Raw genomic sequence first — 13040 nt, forward strand, 5'->3', positions numbered from 1 at the left:
TCATCATGATTCATCTCTCTGATTTTTTTAAATAGGATGAAAAAAGACATCAAATACATTGATAAACACATCCACTGAACACTAAGTTTTGCTCCCTTTAGTCCTCACCATCACCTGATTGTACTCATATTATTTAGTGATCCTAATTGGTTATTCTAATACTCCTTGATTATACCTAACTTATCAAACAGCAATGAAAGGCCATAGACAGAAATTCATTTCCCAAACTTTCTGTTACTCCAACATACCAAATTGAACTTGACAATAAATGTGCATTGTTTTGATGTTATATTAGGCCATGTACCAGTGGTTTTGAAAGTTGTTTTGCTTAATTGACAGTGTCAGGGTGTTCTATACTGTTGCTGAAAGCAAGGCAGTGAGGCACTTGACAGTTAGATTAGCCTGTATGGCGATTCTTGGGTTTTCTATTATTTTCACTTCTTTTCTTTCTTTCGAATGTGAATGAATGCAGTAATGCACTTATATGCCATGTGGAACAATGCAAATGAATAAGGAAAATTGTAACTGTATCAGTAGCTTGATACCATGGTCCAGACTCCAGACTTTTCGAATCCTAGAGATTCAGATTAGTGTGAATGATGTACTATAGTGGTCAGGCTTTGAGCCTTTGAGGCCTTCAGAAAGGACTTTTTACTAGGTCCTACAAAGGAAGTTGGCTTTGCACCTGTCATTTTCTCCAGGGGTAGTGCCTATTGTCAGTAGCCATGTTCACTGAAGAATGATGCTTCGTCTTGAAGTTGACTTTGTGAATGGATTGTCCACCATGGGTATAGGAGACAACAAAAAGTTGAAAAACTCATTGAACACTAAGTTTTGCTTTGTGGTCCTCACTCAGTTGTTGTGTTGAAAGCTTGCAAGATAAAAATTCATATCTCGTCATGACTACATTAAAACTTAGATTTGTCATTCTAATTTGATCATCTTTTTAGTATGGCTGATTCTGAATGCTGATATATTGGGTGCTTGTTATGAACTTATAATCTAGTTAACAGACATTTTTCTTACCCCAACATACTGTGTTGGATGTCACAATGAATGTGCAGTGTACTGCCTTTTTATTAGGGCTATGTACCATTTGTTTTATAAATCATTTGATTCTCTATACCATGTTGGGCACAGGTAATGCTTATGAAAAATAAAACTGGGGAAAACTGTAGTAGTACAATGCGATGTCCCAGAACTTAGAAATGGCAGTGCTTCAGATTGATGGGAATGATATATGCAGTACGGTACACACTATAAGCTTTCCTATCTACCATGCTTTGAGACTTTTGCAAGGAATTTTTTTTCTAGTGTGTACAAAAGAAGTAGGTTGTGTACCAGTCATTTCTTCCTGAGGTGATGCCCATTCTCAGTGGCCATGTTCATATAAGATGATGCAATAAGTTGTGTGACTTTGTCAGTGTATTTGCCAATTGTCATCATGATCATATTGCAGTGAACAAAATGGAAGAAACTGGAACGCTTATTTCTTCTTTTCTTAAATGGTTTTTTTGTATAAGATAGTAGCCTATAATGTTCTAATAAGTTGCATGATGCTACTTCCAGTATAGTTTGCTATGAAGTAGGGCATAATAAATTTTACTTATAGATGTACTGATACTTTTGCTTGTGTCCCGAACTAACAAAGACACGGATCAATTGTATTTTTTGCCTAAAGGCATCTTTACTATTTTTTTCTTATTTGAGCTATTGACTGGTTTTAGTCAGGCATTATCTTTCAGATTGTATCTGTAACATTATTGCGAATTGTATATCCAATTTTTAGTCTCGCACGTGCATTGCCCAATGGTTGTTTTGATTCTCTCAATTTGTTTATGCAAGCTATACTATATGCTTGTGTCACATCACATCGTCTTTAGCATCACAATGTTACTTATTTTAAAGCTATGTTACGGAAAGTATCAAACTAATGCCTCAAGATTTGCATGTCTTGATATTAGCTGATATGCTGATATTCAGCATTTGCATGTCGGCAGACCTATCTGTAGCTGCTTTCTGTCTTGAGCCCCCCTTCGTTGCTAGTTATGTTCTATAGCTGCTGAGGTGTGTTTACTTGACTTCCTGCTATATGTACCTTGTTGAGTTACCACTGTTGCTATATCTATCTGTACCTTCTAATGGAAATGACATCAGGATATGAGGCTTTTTTTGCGTTATATGCTGGGTGTCGGTGGATAATCTGGAATAGTGGTCAGTAAGTAACATGAGTGGATCTTTTATGCTCTCTTTATATGACTGTATCTCGTGAAGCTTGCTCTGCTGCAAGACCATTGCCACTGGGAGGTGCCTGTGGTTATTGCCATGCTTGGCGCCGACACCGATGCTGCCATTTAAAACTGCCTTCTTTTAATTTTCGTCAGCATGTGTAGTTTGTTGTCCAACGCCGGGGAAACTAGTCTTTGCACGACTCTGCCCCCGCGTCGTCCCCGCGTAGGGCGACTCGGGCGGCTCTCCGTCACCAGCCGCCGCCGCCACCCCTCTCCCCTTCGCTGCGCCGCCGCCAGAGCCGGCCGCCGGAAGTCTGCGCGGCCCGCGAGGACGGCGGTGGCGGGGCAACCCTTCTCCTGCTCCTTCGCCGGGCGGATGCGGCCGCGGCAGGCGATGGAGGGGCTCGCTGCCGAGCGCACGGCGCGGCGTCGGTGTTGCCGGATCTGAGGCCTCCGCGGCCGGATCCGGCGGCCTCGGGGCCGGATCTGCCACCAGACGCCATGTCGGCGGCCATTCGCGGCTGAGGTTGCGGTGGCGGCGGGTGGCGGCGGTGTCGGCTCGGGTGCGCCGCGTGGGGCTGCGCGTGAAGGCAGGGGGCGGCGCGTCTGTTGCGGTTTCCGGAGGTGGCCGCGTGGCCGCGTCGCGGCATGTGATGGGGGCTGGCGGAAGCTGGACCCCCAACGTGACGCTCACGAGGAAAGGGAGTAGAGACCGGCGGTCCGGCGACGAGCGTCGCGGCAGTAGCCGATGTGGAGAGACAAGTCCTTGGGGGCGGCACCTGGTTGGAGCACTGGTGCTGGTCATGGAGGGCCACGGCGTGAGCTGCGCCGCCCTGCAGTTTAGGCTGGGCGAGGTTGTGGCGGCGGCGCGCGCAGAGATGGCTGCGGTGCGGAGGTCGCCGCTGGTGTGGAGCTCAGGTGTGGTGAGCGCTTCCAGACGGCGAGCGCAGCGGAGGTGGAGGTCTGCGGCATGGTGCATGGAAGCGCGGCGGTGGAACCGCCCCGGATGGGCTGCTGTGGCTGTGGTCCGGGAGTGCCAAGCCGTGAGGGTGTTGCGTGGAGTTGGAATGCTCCTGGCGAAAGCCATTGCTGGCATCATGCTGGTTGAGATGACGGTGGCGCTCTAGGGCGTCGTTTTCCCTGTTGGGGGCGTCATCTTGGAGCTACAACCCGCACGGGGTTCTCTGGGTGAAAACCCTGTCCAGTCTGGACGAGCGATGGTGGCGCCTTTTTGGCGTCGTGTCCTCCTTGGAGGCGTCGTCTCTTGAGACCCAGCTTGGCTTATGGTATTCCTGGTCCATTGGTCATGGGCGGCCTCGGATGGTGTGGCTTCCGCCGTGTGGCAAGCTGAACGGGTGTTGCCGAGCTCTCGTGGTGGCGTTCGCAGCTGTGGCGGCGGTCGGAGGTTGTCGCATGTTTGTCGGTTGTGGCTGCTTGCAGCGGACCGCGGCGGCTGGCGTTGCTTGGCAACTGTCAGTGCGGCATGGGACTGCGTCGAAAGACGGCGCTTGCGGTACCAGCATTCTGGGACGACTTGGCTTGCAACGGACCGCGGCGGGTTGCTCAGCTTGGCTGGGCTTCTCGGTGCAGTACATCGTCGGAAGATGGCACAAGCGTCTTCTTCGGTTGCTGGCACGGCGGCGGAGGTCATGTGCGTGGGTGAAGCAAGTAGGTGAGGTCGGCCTGCGGCGGTGGCTCGACATTGATGGAGATCTAGGGACGTGGGGAACATTGCTCACCACCTCGACGGCGATTAAGGAGACGAAATCGTGGCGTGGAGTACTGTGGCGGGTGTGGGGAGACCCCCGCGCGTGGTGATTATTCGAGGCGACGAGAGTGAGGTCCAACGGCGAAAGTGGCGAGGCCCCCGCGCGTTGTGTTTCACGGTGGCGACTGTGTGGCAGCCTATGAGAGATCCGGTTTCGGTGGTTTCACTCCATCAGGTGGAAGGTGGTGTTGCAGCGGCACGGCGGCGGTGGGTCCCGCAATACGGTGGTCTTCCCGGTGCGGTGCGGTCTGCATCTTTCAGTTCCCTATCGACGCAGGGTGATGCTTGGAGGTTCACGATTACTACACGAGTGTGGTTGATTGGGTGGGTGCCACGGGCTTCGGTTATGTTGCTATTGCTGAGTGGAGTATTTTCTGACCGAGCAGACTTGCGTTGGAGTTGAGTTGTGCGGCTGTGTCGATGTCCCAATCCGACCGGCCTGAGTTGTTGAGTAGAGTTGAGTTCGGCGCGCGTTGATGTCCCAATCCAATCCGCCGGTGTTGTTTTTGTGGCTTTCCTTTTTTCTTTTATTTTGTTGCCTAGTTATGGTTTCCCAGAGACATAACCTTATATTTTTTTCTGCTATATCAATAGAAACGCACTCGTCGAGTGTTGTTCGTTCAAAAAAAAAGTTTGTTTGTTGTCCAACAGGTGGTCGCAGCATCATGTTGCAATCGGGGTCCAACGGGCATGGCCGCATGGGGCCAGTCTTGCTGCTGCCGTCCTGGCTGTGTTAAACCCTGGTTCGGGCGCCTGTGGCTGTGAAGTGTGAACGCATGGCCGCATGGGAGACGCCGAGACGTATGCTGAAGTGAAATCAATCGCTAGCGCAAAGCGGAAAAGCGCAAGACCTCCCTGCCATCATGGTTAAGGAGCTGGGCCTGGGATTGCTGAAAAAAACATTATGCGAGCACGCAAAAATGGTTTCGGAGTTTGTCTACTGGGGCTAGGGTCGGTCTTGGTCAGACCCCGCTACCGAGGCCTTGTTTGGTTGGTGCTAGAAATCTAGCACCAATGAACAGTAAACAACTTTGAACGTTAATTATAGTGTCAAACAAAATCAGTTTATAAAACCAACTTCAGAACCCCGCGCTAGTGACTCTGAAGAATCTAATGAGGTTTTTGACCGCGCGATTAGAGGATAGTTACTGTAGCATCACTGTAGCAAATTATCGATTAATTACCGTCATTAGATTCGTCACAAAAAGTTACACCCATCCCTAAAAAAATTTACAATTTGACTTCATTTAGTGCTTCATGCATGCAAGATTTTTTTTTCGGGAAGTGTGCGTGCTAGAAAACTAGCATTGCCAAACAAAGCCCAAGTATCTGCTATTGGACGCGAGAATGATTGTACGAGTTGCTCTGCATGGCCACTTGAACTTGGCGGAGTCCTCTTCTTTTTCCTTTTCTTTTTTGAAGAAGTGAACTTGGCACTGTCTCGGCCTCTCGGGCCTTTTCAAGTTGCTCTGCTGCGTGCTGAGTGCTGACTCCTGGCTGAACACTTGTGTGCTTGCGCTTGCGCTTGGGGAACGGTGACTACTGTCCACGCTGCTGGGGTAGGAGTGTAGGACCACTGGACTGAGGGTGGAGACTGTCCAGGCACGCGCACACATGTGCTGCCCTGGAACCAGCCCAGCTTACTCGCGTCTCACTCAAAAAGGGAAAAGATGCAGCCGTATTCCACAGGAAGTGCGATGCATTATGGATGGAAAATGACGTTCTCTGATAGTAATTGGACGGCTCGACTCAAATCTATTTCCGTCCCAATCCCTATCCAGAGGGCCGAGTGATCAGATCAGCAGCACTTCCTGGCCCAAAGAGAGAGAGAAAAAAAGAATCGGCAGCACCAGAGGAACCTTTCAAAAGAAAAACAAAAAACAAAGGCGTAGTATGAACATATGATTCTGGCGATGATTTGTGCAAACCATTTCTCTTTTTTTCCCCCCTCTCGGGCTTGAATCCCTAGAACCCCACGGGACGACGAAGCCTGCGCTACCATTCTCACTTTTCAGTGCCGCCGGAAAAAGCGAACCAGACAAGAAAAGAAAAATGAGTGGCACAAAAAGGCAAAAGAAGCTCCTCCTCCGCTGCGTCATCGGCGCCCAACGGCTAGCTTCGCGTCTCCTGCGCTGGCGTCACAGCCTCCGCCGCGCCATCCCCAGCCTCCGCACGCGGGACTGCTTCAGCCGCCGGTACACGCCACTGGACGCCGTCGTCGCGTCGGCTGCAACGCCGAGAAGCCAAGCAGAGAGAGGGAAAATAAGCGTGAGAAGCTGACAAGCAAACGCCACGAAACCCTCGCGTGGCTGGCAGCGCCGTCGGCGTATGAGGAAATCCTAGGGCACCTACCTGCTCCTGCGGTGGCGGCGTCGAGGGAGCGTGCGGTGGCGGTGGCGGCCGCGGCCAGCACGGTCGAATCTGCACGCTCAAATATCCACCGCGAGCCGATTATTAGCGGGAGGCGGGAGCGCTAGCGCAGCGGGCTCGCGCGGCGACGGAACGACGGAGACGTACCGGTGAGGGCGGCGGCGGAGGGGTCGTGGGAGAGGAGGAAGAGGACGAGGAAGCAGAGCAGCGTGAGGACGGGGACCAGGTGGATGGCCCGGTCCGGCGCCGCCGGGCCCCTAGCCACCGCCTTCGCCGCCTTCTCGTCCGCCGGCCCCGCCTCCTCCTCGCCTGCCGCGCTCACGCGGGAGGGCCTTCCGGCCGGCGAGCCCAGGGAGAGGCGCTGCATTGCGGCGGCGGCGGCGGCGGCGGCGAGTTTTTTTCCTTTTTCTGCCCCCCTCTCCCCCTTTCTGTTGGTGCGACGCGGAAGGGGAGAGGGATAGCCGTGCCTGCCAGATAGGAGGTGGTGCGGGGGTTTAACGGAGGGGAGCGTGTGCATTTATCTCGCTCCTCTTGTACTCTAGTATAGGGCCTTCAAAAAAAAGAAAGAAAGAATTGCCAGCATGTCTGTCCCGTTTTGCGTGGCCCGAGAGGACGGACCCATCCCATTCCCATCCATATGCTGCTGGTCAGCTGGCGCACGTGCCAGCTGGAAATGTAAAATCCTGGAAGCTGTAAATATTTGCACGCGTGATTACGTATGCTCATAGTCGTCCTCTCTGGTATAGTATGGGATTTGCTCTTGTGTTCAGGAGCACCGTCACGGATCTCTTCAGGAGGAAAGCCGAGGTGCAAGTGCAACCGTGCAAGTCTAACCTCACCGTGGTGATCTTTCAATTACTAGCTATCAAAATCTTGTTGGCACGAAGGTTGTTGACGTTATCAGCTTGGGTGATACAGCTAGTGCTTCCGAATTGTATTTATGCCACATCTTATTTGAAGAATTTTGCAACATTTTTTTACAGGAATTGTCCGCACCGTAGTCCAACTTGGTGCCCAGGAGTGGAATTTTGTCTTTTGCACTAGTGTGGTACAGTTCGGATTTGCAGGTAGTGGGGATAAATCTCTTTTGCATTCTTGTCAGTCGTCACCTTCACGGAAGACATATGGCATTGTGTGTATGATGTAGGGGTGTTGGTAGCATTAACAAGTGAACATTCGCAAAAAATGTCATAAAAAACCTTTGCAAAAATAACTACAGTGACGACAGATACAAAACAATTCAAGCGTGACAAAGTGGATTCACCCCCGTGCCACACCGTCCACCTTCTACCTCCATCCTCTGCTAGTACTCCCTCCGTCCCAAATTACAAGTCATCTTAGGAATTTTAGGACAAATTAATAAAAAGATAAAATGACAATGTTTGCCCCTATTTATTATCCATATTTGACACTAATTTATTCTTGCATGTACATGCACTTTCTAAATAGAGTAGAATGATATGTTTTTTGGGACAAAATTTGAATGCCAGGATGACTAGTATTTTGGGACGGAGGGAGTACCTCGCTCCCTCGGTTGGTTAAGTGGATGTTTATTGTTTAAAAAAGTTTCCACATATTTCATTACCTTAGCAAAACAAAGATGTAGGATGAGATGTGGCACTGAATTTATGATCTGAAATACTTAATTCATTTACTTTTTTCATCTAAAAATAGTTGCTGATCAGATCTGAGCCTGAGTCCAGCCCGCATTCGTAGGCCTAACAGCGTTGATGGGCAGGCTCGGCCCTAATAACGTTGATGGGCAGGCAAGCCGATACACTCGCGGGTGCATCGACGGTGCCATTCCCGCTTTAAGATTCTATCACCAAACCTCGTTATCTAATCTCAGCACATTCATTATGATGTCGAAGGGGCGGTGATTGCCACAATGACATGACGTTGGAGTGGGTCATTCTACATAGCGATGTAGTCCTCCATCACCTTCTAGAGCAGTGAATGGTAGTGCTCGGTGAAGCTGTAGTGATTTGCGCCTATTTCACCGTTGGTAAGATCATCGGGTTCTTGGTTAGCCTTGTGCTATAGGGCACCTTGGACATGTCATATGCCTAGTGACGATATTGTGTCTTCACTTACATAGCACTTCAAGCTCCAACCAGCATGATGGATCTTGGTGGCATGGTGAAAAACACATCAAGCCCCAGGGTGGTTGGAGAGAGATCATGCAACACCACTTTTCCACGGTCCAAGCCACTCATTTGTGCAACCTAGGTCTCCATAGCAGATGATACCAGTGAGGCCGCCCACCTAGGCAATCTCTGGGATGAGATGTTAGGTAGCGTCAACTCATCAAGAGATTGTCTAGCTATATAGTGCTGCTCATTGAAGGCTACTCCTAACAAAGGGCCTCTATGGAGTCCTTGAGTCCCTTCAAGGCAAAATACATAGGGACATCCAACCGAGAAGTAGCAAAATCATGTGCAAGATCTACTAGAGATGAGTTTGAGCTTTAAAGGGGTGCAACATCACCTTGGTACCAAATAAATGAGCCTTCATTCCTTAAATTAGGGTCAAGCAGCACTAGAGGCTCTGTCGGTACCCCAGGACTGGGGTACCCCTTCTTGCTGTATCTAGGCAAGGGCCTTGTAGTTATCTATGACTACGACCAAACAGCCGGACCCCTGTGGTCCGGAGTCCTGATCTCTCGGCAACGGTTCCGGACCTGCCTCACGACTGGGAAAGATCCGGGAACGACGCGTGTCCCGGAAGAGGCGGGCAGACCCGAACAGCCGGGGCTCCGGACCTCCCGAGGGGTCCGGACCCCCGCGGAAGTCCCGGACCCCTCATGGGGTCCCGGACCCCCAGTATGGTAACCGGACCCCTCGCTAAGGGAAGAAGTCGGCGCCATGCCTCGGGGTGGTCCGGAGCCGACACGTGTCTACAGGCACGGACACATGTACAAGGCCGCTTGGTCTCCATACTAAGCCTCACCCACCACTGCATTCATTACAGCAGGGGAACGTCCGCATTAATATAGCAGAAGCCGAGGCGATATCTTGACCATGGGACACTATTGATCGCGTATTACCAAGATAGTGGAGCTGTTGGCGCCGCCCACGCCGCACCTGCCAGTCTGCCATAACAGATGGACACGACGGCTCGGCTTCACCCATTATGACGTCTACATAATAGCCTCCACAGGCTACGCCGCAAGCTACGCTCCCCCAACGGACACCTTGGTGACGGGACAAGAGAAGACCACTGTAGCGATAGCAGGGCGTGGGAGCGTATCGGGGGAAGATTCGTAACCACTGTACCCATCTAAATACTCTGCGTAGTATGCTGCCCAGTCACGTTGGGCCCACTTGTCGGGGGCCCAACGTCCTATGTATCCGCCCCCTTGGTCTATAAAAGGGGGCGCCCGCTAGAAGGAAACTCAGGCTGGGTGAGAGCCAAGGCCCGGCAGAGGATAGACTCATACACAACAGAGATCAAAACTTCTCCCAGTGGACGTAGGGTATTACGCTCCGGCGGCCCGAACCACTCTAGATCGAGTGTTCTTGTGTGCTTATCTCAGAGCTAGATCAGCCCAATCGCCTAGTACCTCCTCGAGCACACCCTCTCTGGGAATAGGCGGGTGCGTTCCGCCACCCGGCTGTGGGTACCCTAGAAATCCCACGACAGGCTCCTTAGAGATTTCGAGCTTGTCCACGACCACTGCCACCTTGAAGATGTAGTTGTTCACTAGTTTATCGACGACGACACCTCACAAGGTCATGCGTGAAGGTGGTTCTTGAGCAAGTTGTACAGAATGTCTTGGATGGAGGCGGCGTGAGCGTGAATCAAGAAGAGCAATTTGAACCCAATGTTGTGTCATGCCTTGAGGTATAGATGGGCAAAAACTATTTGTAGATGGTGCTGGAGGACCAATAACACCTACATGCCTCTTGCCACCTCACTGAGTGCCACAATAGTGGCACTGCGAGTCTGTGACCACCCCCTAAATAATGTAAAATGGGTCTTGTCCAAAGAACTTCATCCCCTGATGAGGACAACATGTGAATCGGGGCCATTGGAGCCATTGTGGTTCTTCCTATGGGTCGACTCTATCTTTTTGAGGGCCCTAGAACGTAGTAGATTACATGGGCTCTCAACGCTATATGAGAAATATTTATATGTGTATGGAAATATATCTAGAGATCTTTTTTTTTGCAAAATCATGCAACTAACAAACTGATCCTCTCGTCCACCCCCCCTCTCACAACACTTGACAAATGCTTTTTAGCAACATTAAACACCTAAACTACCAAGGAAGGTAAATACTCATAATTGTAAGTTTCAAGCCCTAGAAATCTATTGATCTAACAAGCTAAGAAAGTAAGCAATGGATTGAGGGGGGGGGGGGGGATTCACGGCACTAGGGCATCAAAGCTCCCCAACGGGTGGGCTCTTAAGCAACTAGAAGTGATCACCTGAAATTTGCCGGGTAGCAATATTTCTGCACACCTGCACCTTCAAACCTAGCACCCAATGATCAACTTCGACAACTATGCCTACAAGGGCAAGACATGCACGAGCCAAGACCACCACATGCCATCGTCCGTCGAGTGGTGGACAAACGAGGATGAGGCAGAGGCTGACTTGCGAAATGGTGGATTGCGGTGGTGAAATATTTTGGACTTCAAGTTTCCTGCTGAGTTGAGGTAATGAGGGAGGGGCAGAGGGGGATCCATGTTGTAGATGCTGCAACCTGCGGAGAAAAGGCCAGGACAAATTTTCGTCCTAACGGTTTCTGCCAGCCAGGCTATATGAGTTGATCAGCCTTCATTTGCGTACCAGGCTCATATGTATGTATTGGTTGCTCCCCTCCCAGCGTGGCCCCTAGTTGGTTGCCCCACTGTTGACGGTCTATTTCGATCCATTTTGACCGTCAACTTTCGTGCAAATTATGAGCATCAAAGAGAATTAATGTTAGCATAGGATGATTACTGACAAATTCCACATATGCTAGTCTAAAAATATGTGTAGGTGCATTTGGGCCAAAAATACAAGAAACTAGCAAGTGTGATCCAAGGCATGAGTTCCCGGACAATCACAAGCAAAAAGAACCCACTTGGTAGCCATACATGAGAAGGAAACACAGCCTATGAGCATCAACACATCATCAATCCAAGGTGGTATCTTCTCGACGAATCAGGTGCATTCATAAGGATCCATGGGCCCATTAGATCTAGCAAACCATCTTAAGAAGGTCCCACTCACCCATAACCGATCTTGGGACCTTCGTAGTAGCTTCCAGAACAAAAATCGTGGCCAAAGGCTGGTCCTGTAACACCCCGGGTGTTTGCACAGTAATTTAATTAGGTGTCTGCACAGTAATTGTGTAGGTTTGCTATGCATTATGTGCTTGAATTACGTAAAAAGGATCTTTTTGTAATTATGAAAGGTTATATGTGTAATTATGATTTTATGCAAGGTCCTTTCTGCAGTTGTGTTGAATAGGTTGTGTAATTATAGCTTTAGTGGAGGGTGTTTTTGCAAAATTTCAGTGCATTTAATGCATGGCAGCCATTTTTGCTTTTGAGTCTAGAGTTGAAGTGAATTTGCTTTGAAAAAGACAAATTTCCTAGAATTCAAAATCTCTTCAATGATTTTAATTTTAGCTCTTGAATCTTTGGTCAAATAAATTTTTGCACAACATCAAAGTTGTAGATCTTGAAAAGTTGAACAACTTTCATGTTGGGCACTTTTTCATTTGAGCTTTAGTTTAAAAGTTATTGCTTATTTACAGAGAGGTCCCTGGAATTTTTGGTAATTACAAATCGACCCTTATGACCATCTCCACCCCCCTGCTCTGCTTCTCGCCGCCGACGCCACCGACAGCGCCGCTGCCGACGCCTTCCCGGCCATTCCGGCCATTACTCCGCCGTGCGCTGGCGCCCACGCGTCGCGGACGACCACCTCCCCCTCCTGTTGCCTCGCGCTGGCCCTCTTCTTCCCTTGCCACGCGCCCCGCCGCTTCCAGAACCACCCCGTCGGCCGCCACCGCGACGCCGCCGTGGAACGGCTGCTGCAGAGCACGCCGCCCTCTTCTAGCGAGCGCTTAAGCACTACTTAAACCCCAGTGGTCGATTTCGCTCGTCCCTTCGCTCTCTCATCGCTCCCACGCCGCAGAACGCCGCCGCCGCCCTGCTTGAACCCCGGCGAGCTCCACCCCGCCGCGGAGCCGCCAACCCAGACCCGCTCCACCCCTACAGCCCCCACATTTAGCACCGCCTCGACCTTGTGCAGCTCCCAGGCCTTTTCCCCTCGCCCAAACCTCACCGGAGCCACCCCGCCGCCGTGCTCCGAGCCCGCAAGCCGCCGCTCGCCGTCGACACCCCACCTCCGACCGCCCTAGCCTCGATTCCAAGCACCCAGAGGTGCGCCCTGAACCCGTGAGGCTCACGCACCCCTCCACCCTCGCCGCCGGTGAGCCCCTCGCCGGGAAATCGCCGGTCAAAACCCGCGCTCCCCCTCTGACCCGACCCGAGGACCCCGAGTTTGAATTTGAAAAACCCCAGGGGGCTGTCTGCGATGTCAGTGACTCAGGGGAATAGTGCTATAGGGGCTTGTTTGAAATAGTTTGCTGTGATCTTTGAAATTCAATATCAATTCGTAGAAAATTCGTAAAATATCAAATCTAGATGTTTTGGAAACCTCTTGAAGCGATC

General features: G+C 50.6%; 1 protein-coding gene across 1 annotated transcript; it reads right to left on the bottom strand.

The window, feature by feature from the left end:
• Positions 1-5701: 5701 nt before the first annotated feature.
• LOC120687197 lies at positions 5702-6887 on the bottom strand. Its single transcript, XM_039969188.1, has 3 exons — positions 6517-6887; positions 6352-6420; positions 5702-6226 (listed from the first exon to the last, which is right to left on the bottom strand). The coding sequence occupies exons 1-3, from the start codon at positions 6884-6886 to the stop codon at positions 6138-6140; spliced, it is 528 nt and encodes a 175-aa protein (XP_039825122.1). The 5' UTR covers position 6887; the 3' UTR covers positions 5702-6137.
• Between the last annotated feature and the right edge of the window lie 6153 nt (positions 6888-13040).

The sequence above is a fragment of the Panicum virgatum genome, chromosome 9N (assembly GCF_016808335.1).
Source record: "Panicum virgatum strain AP13 chromosome 9N, P.virgatum_v5, whole genome shotgun sequence".
Lineage (NCBI taxonomy): Eukaryota > Viridiplantae > Streptophyta > Magnoliopsida > Poales > Poaceae > Panicum > Panicum virgatum.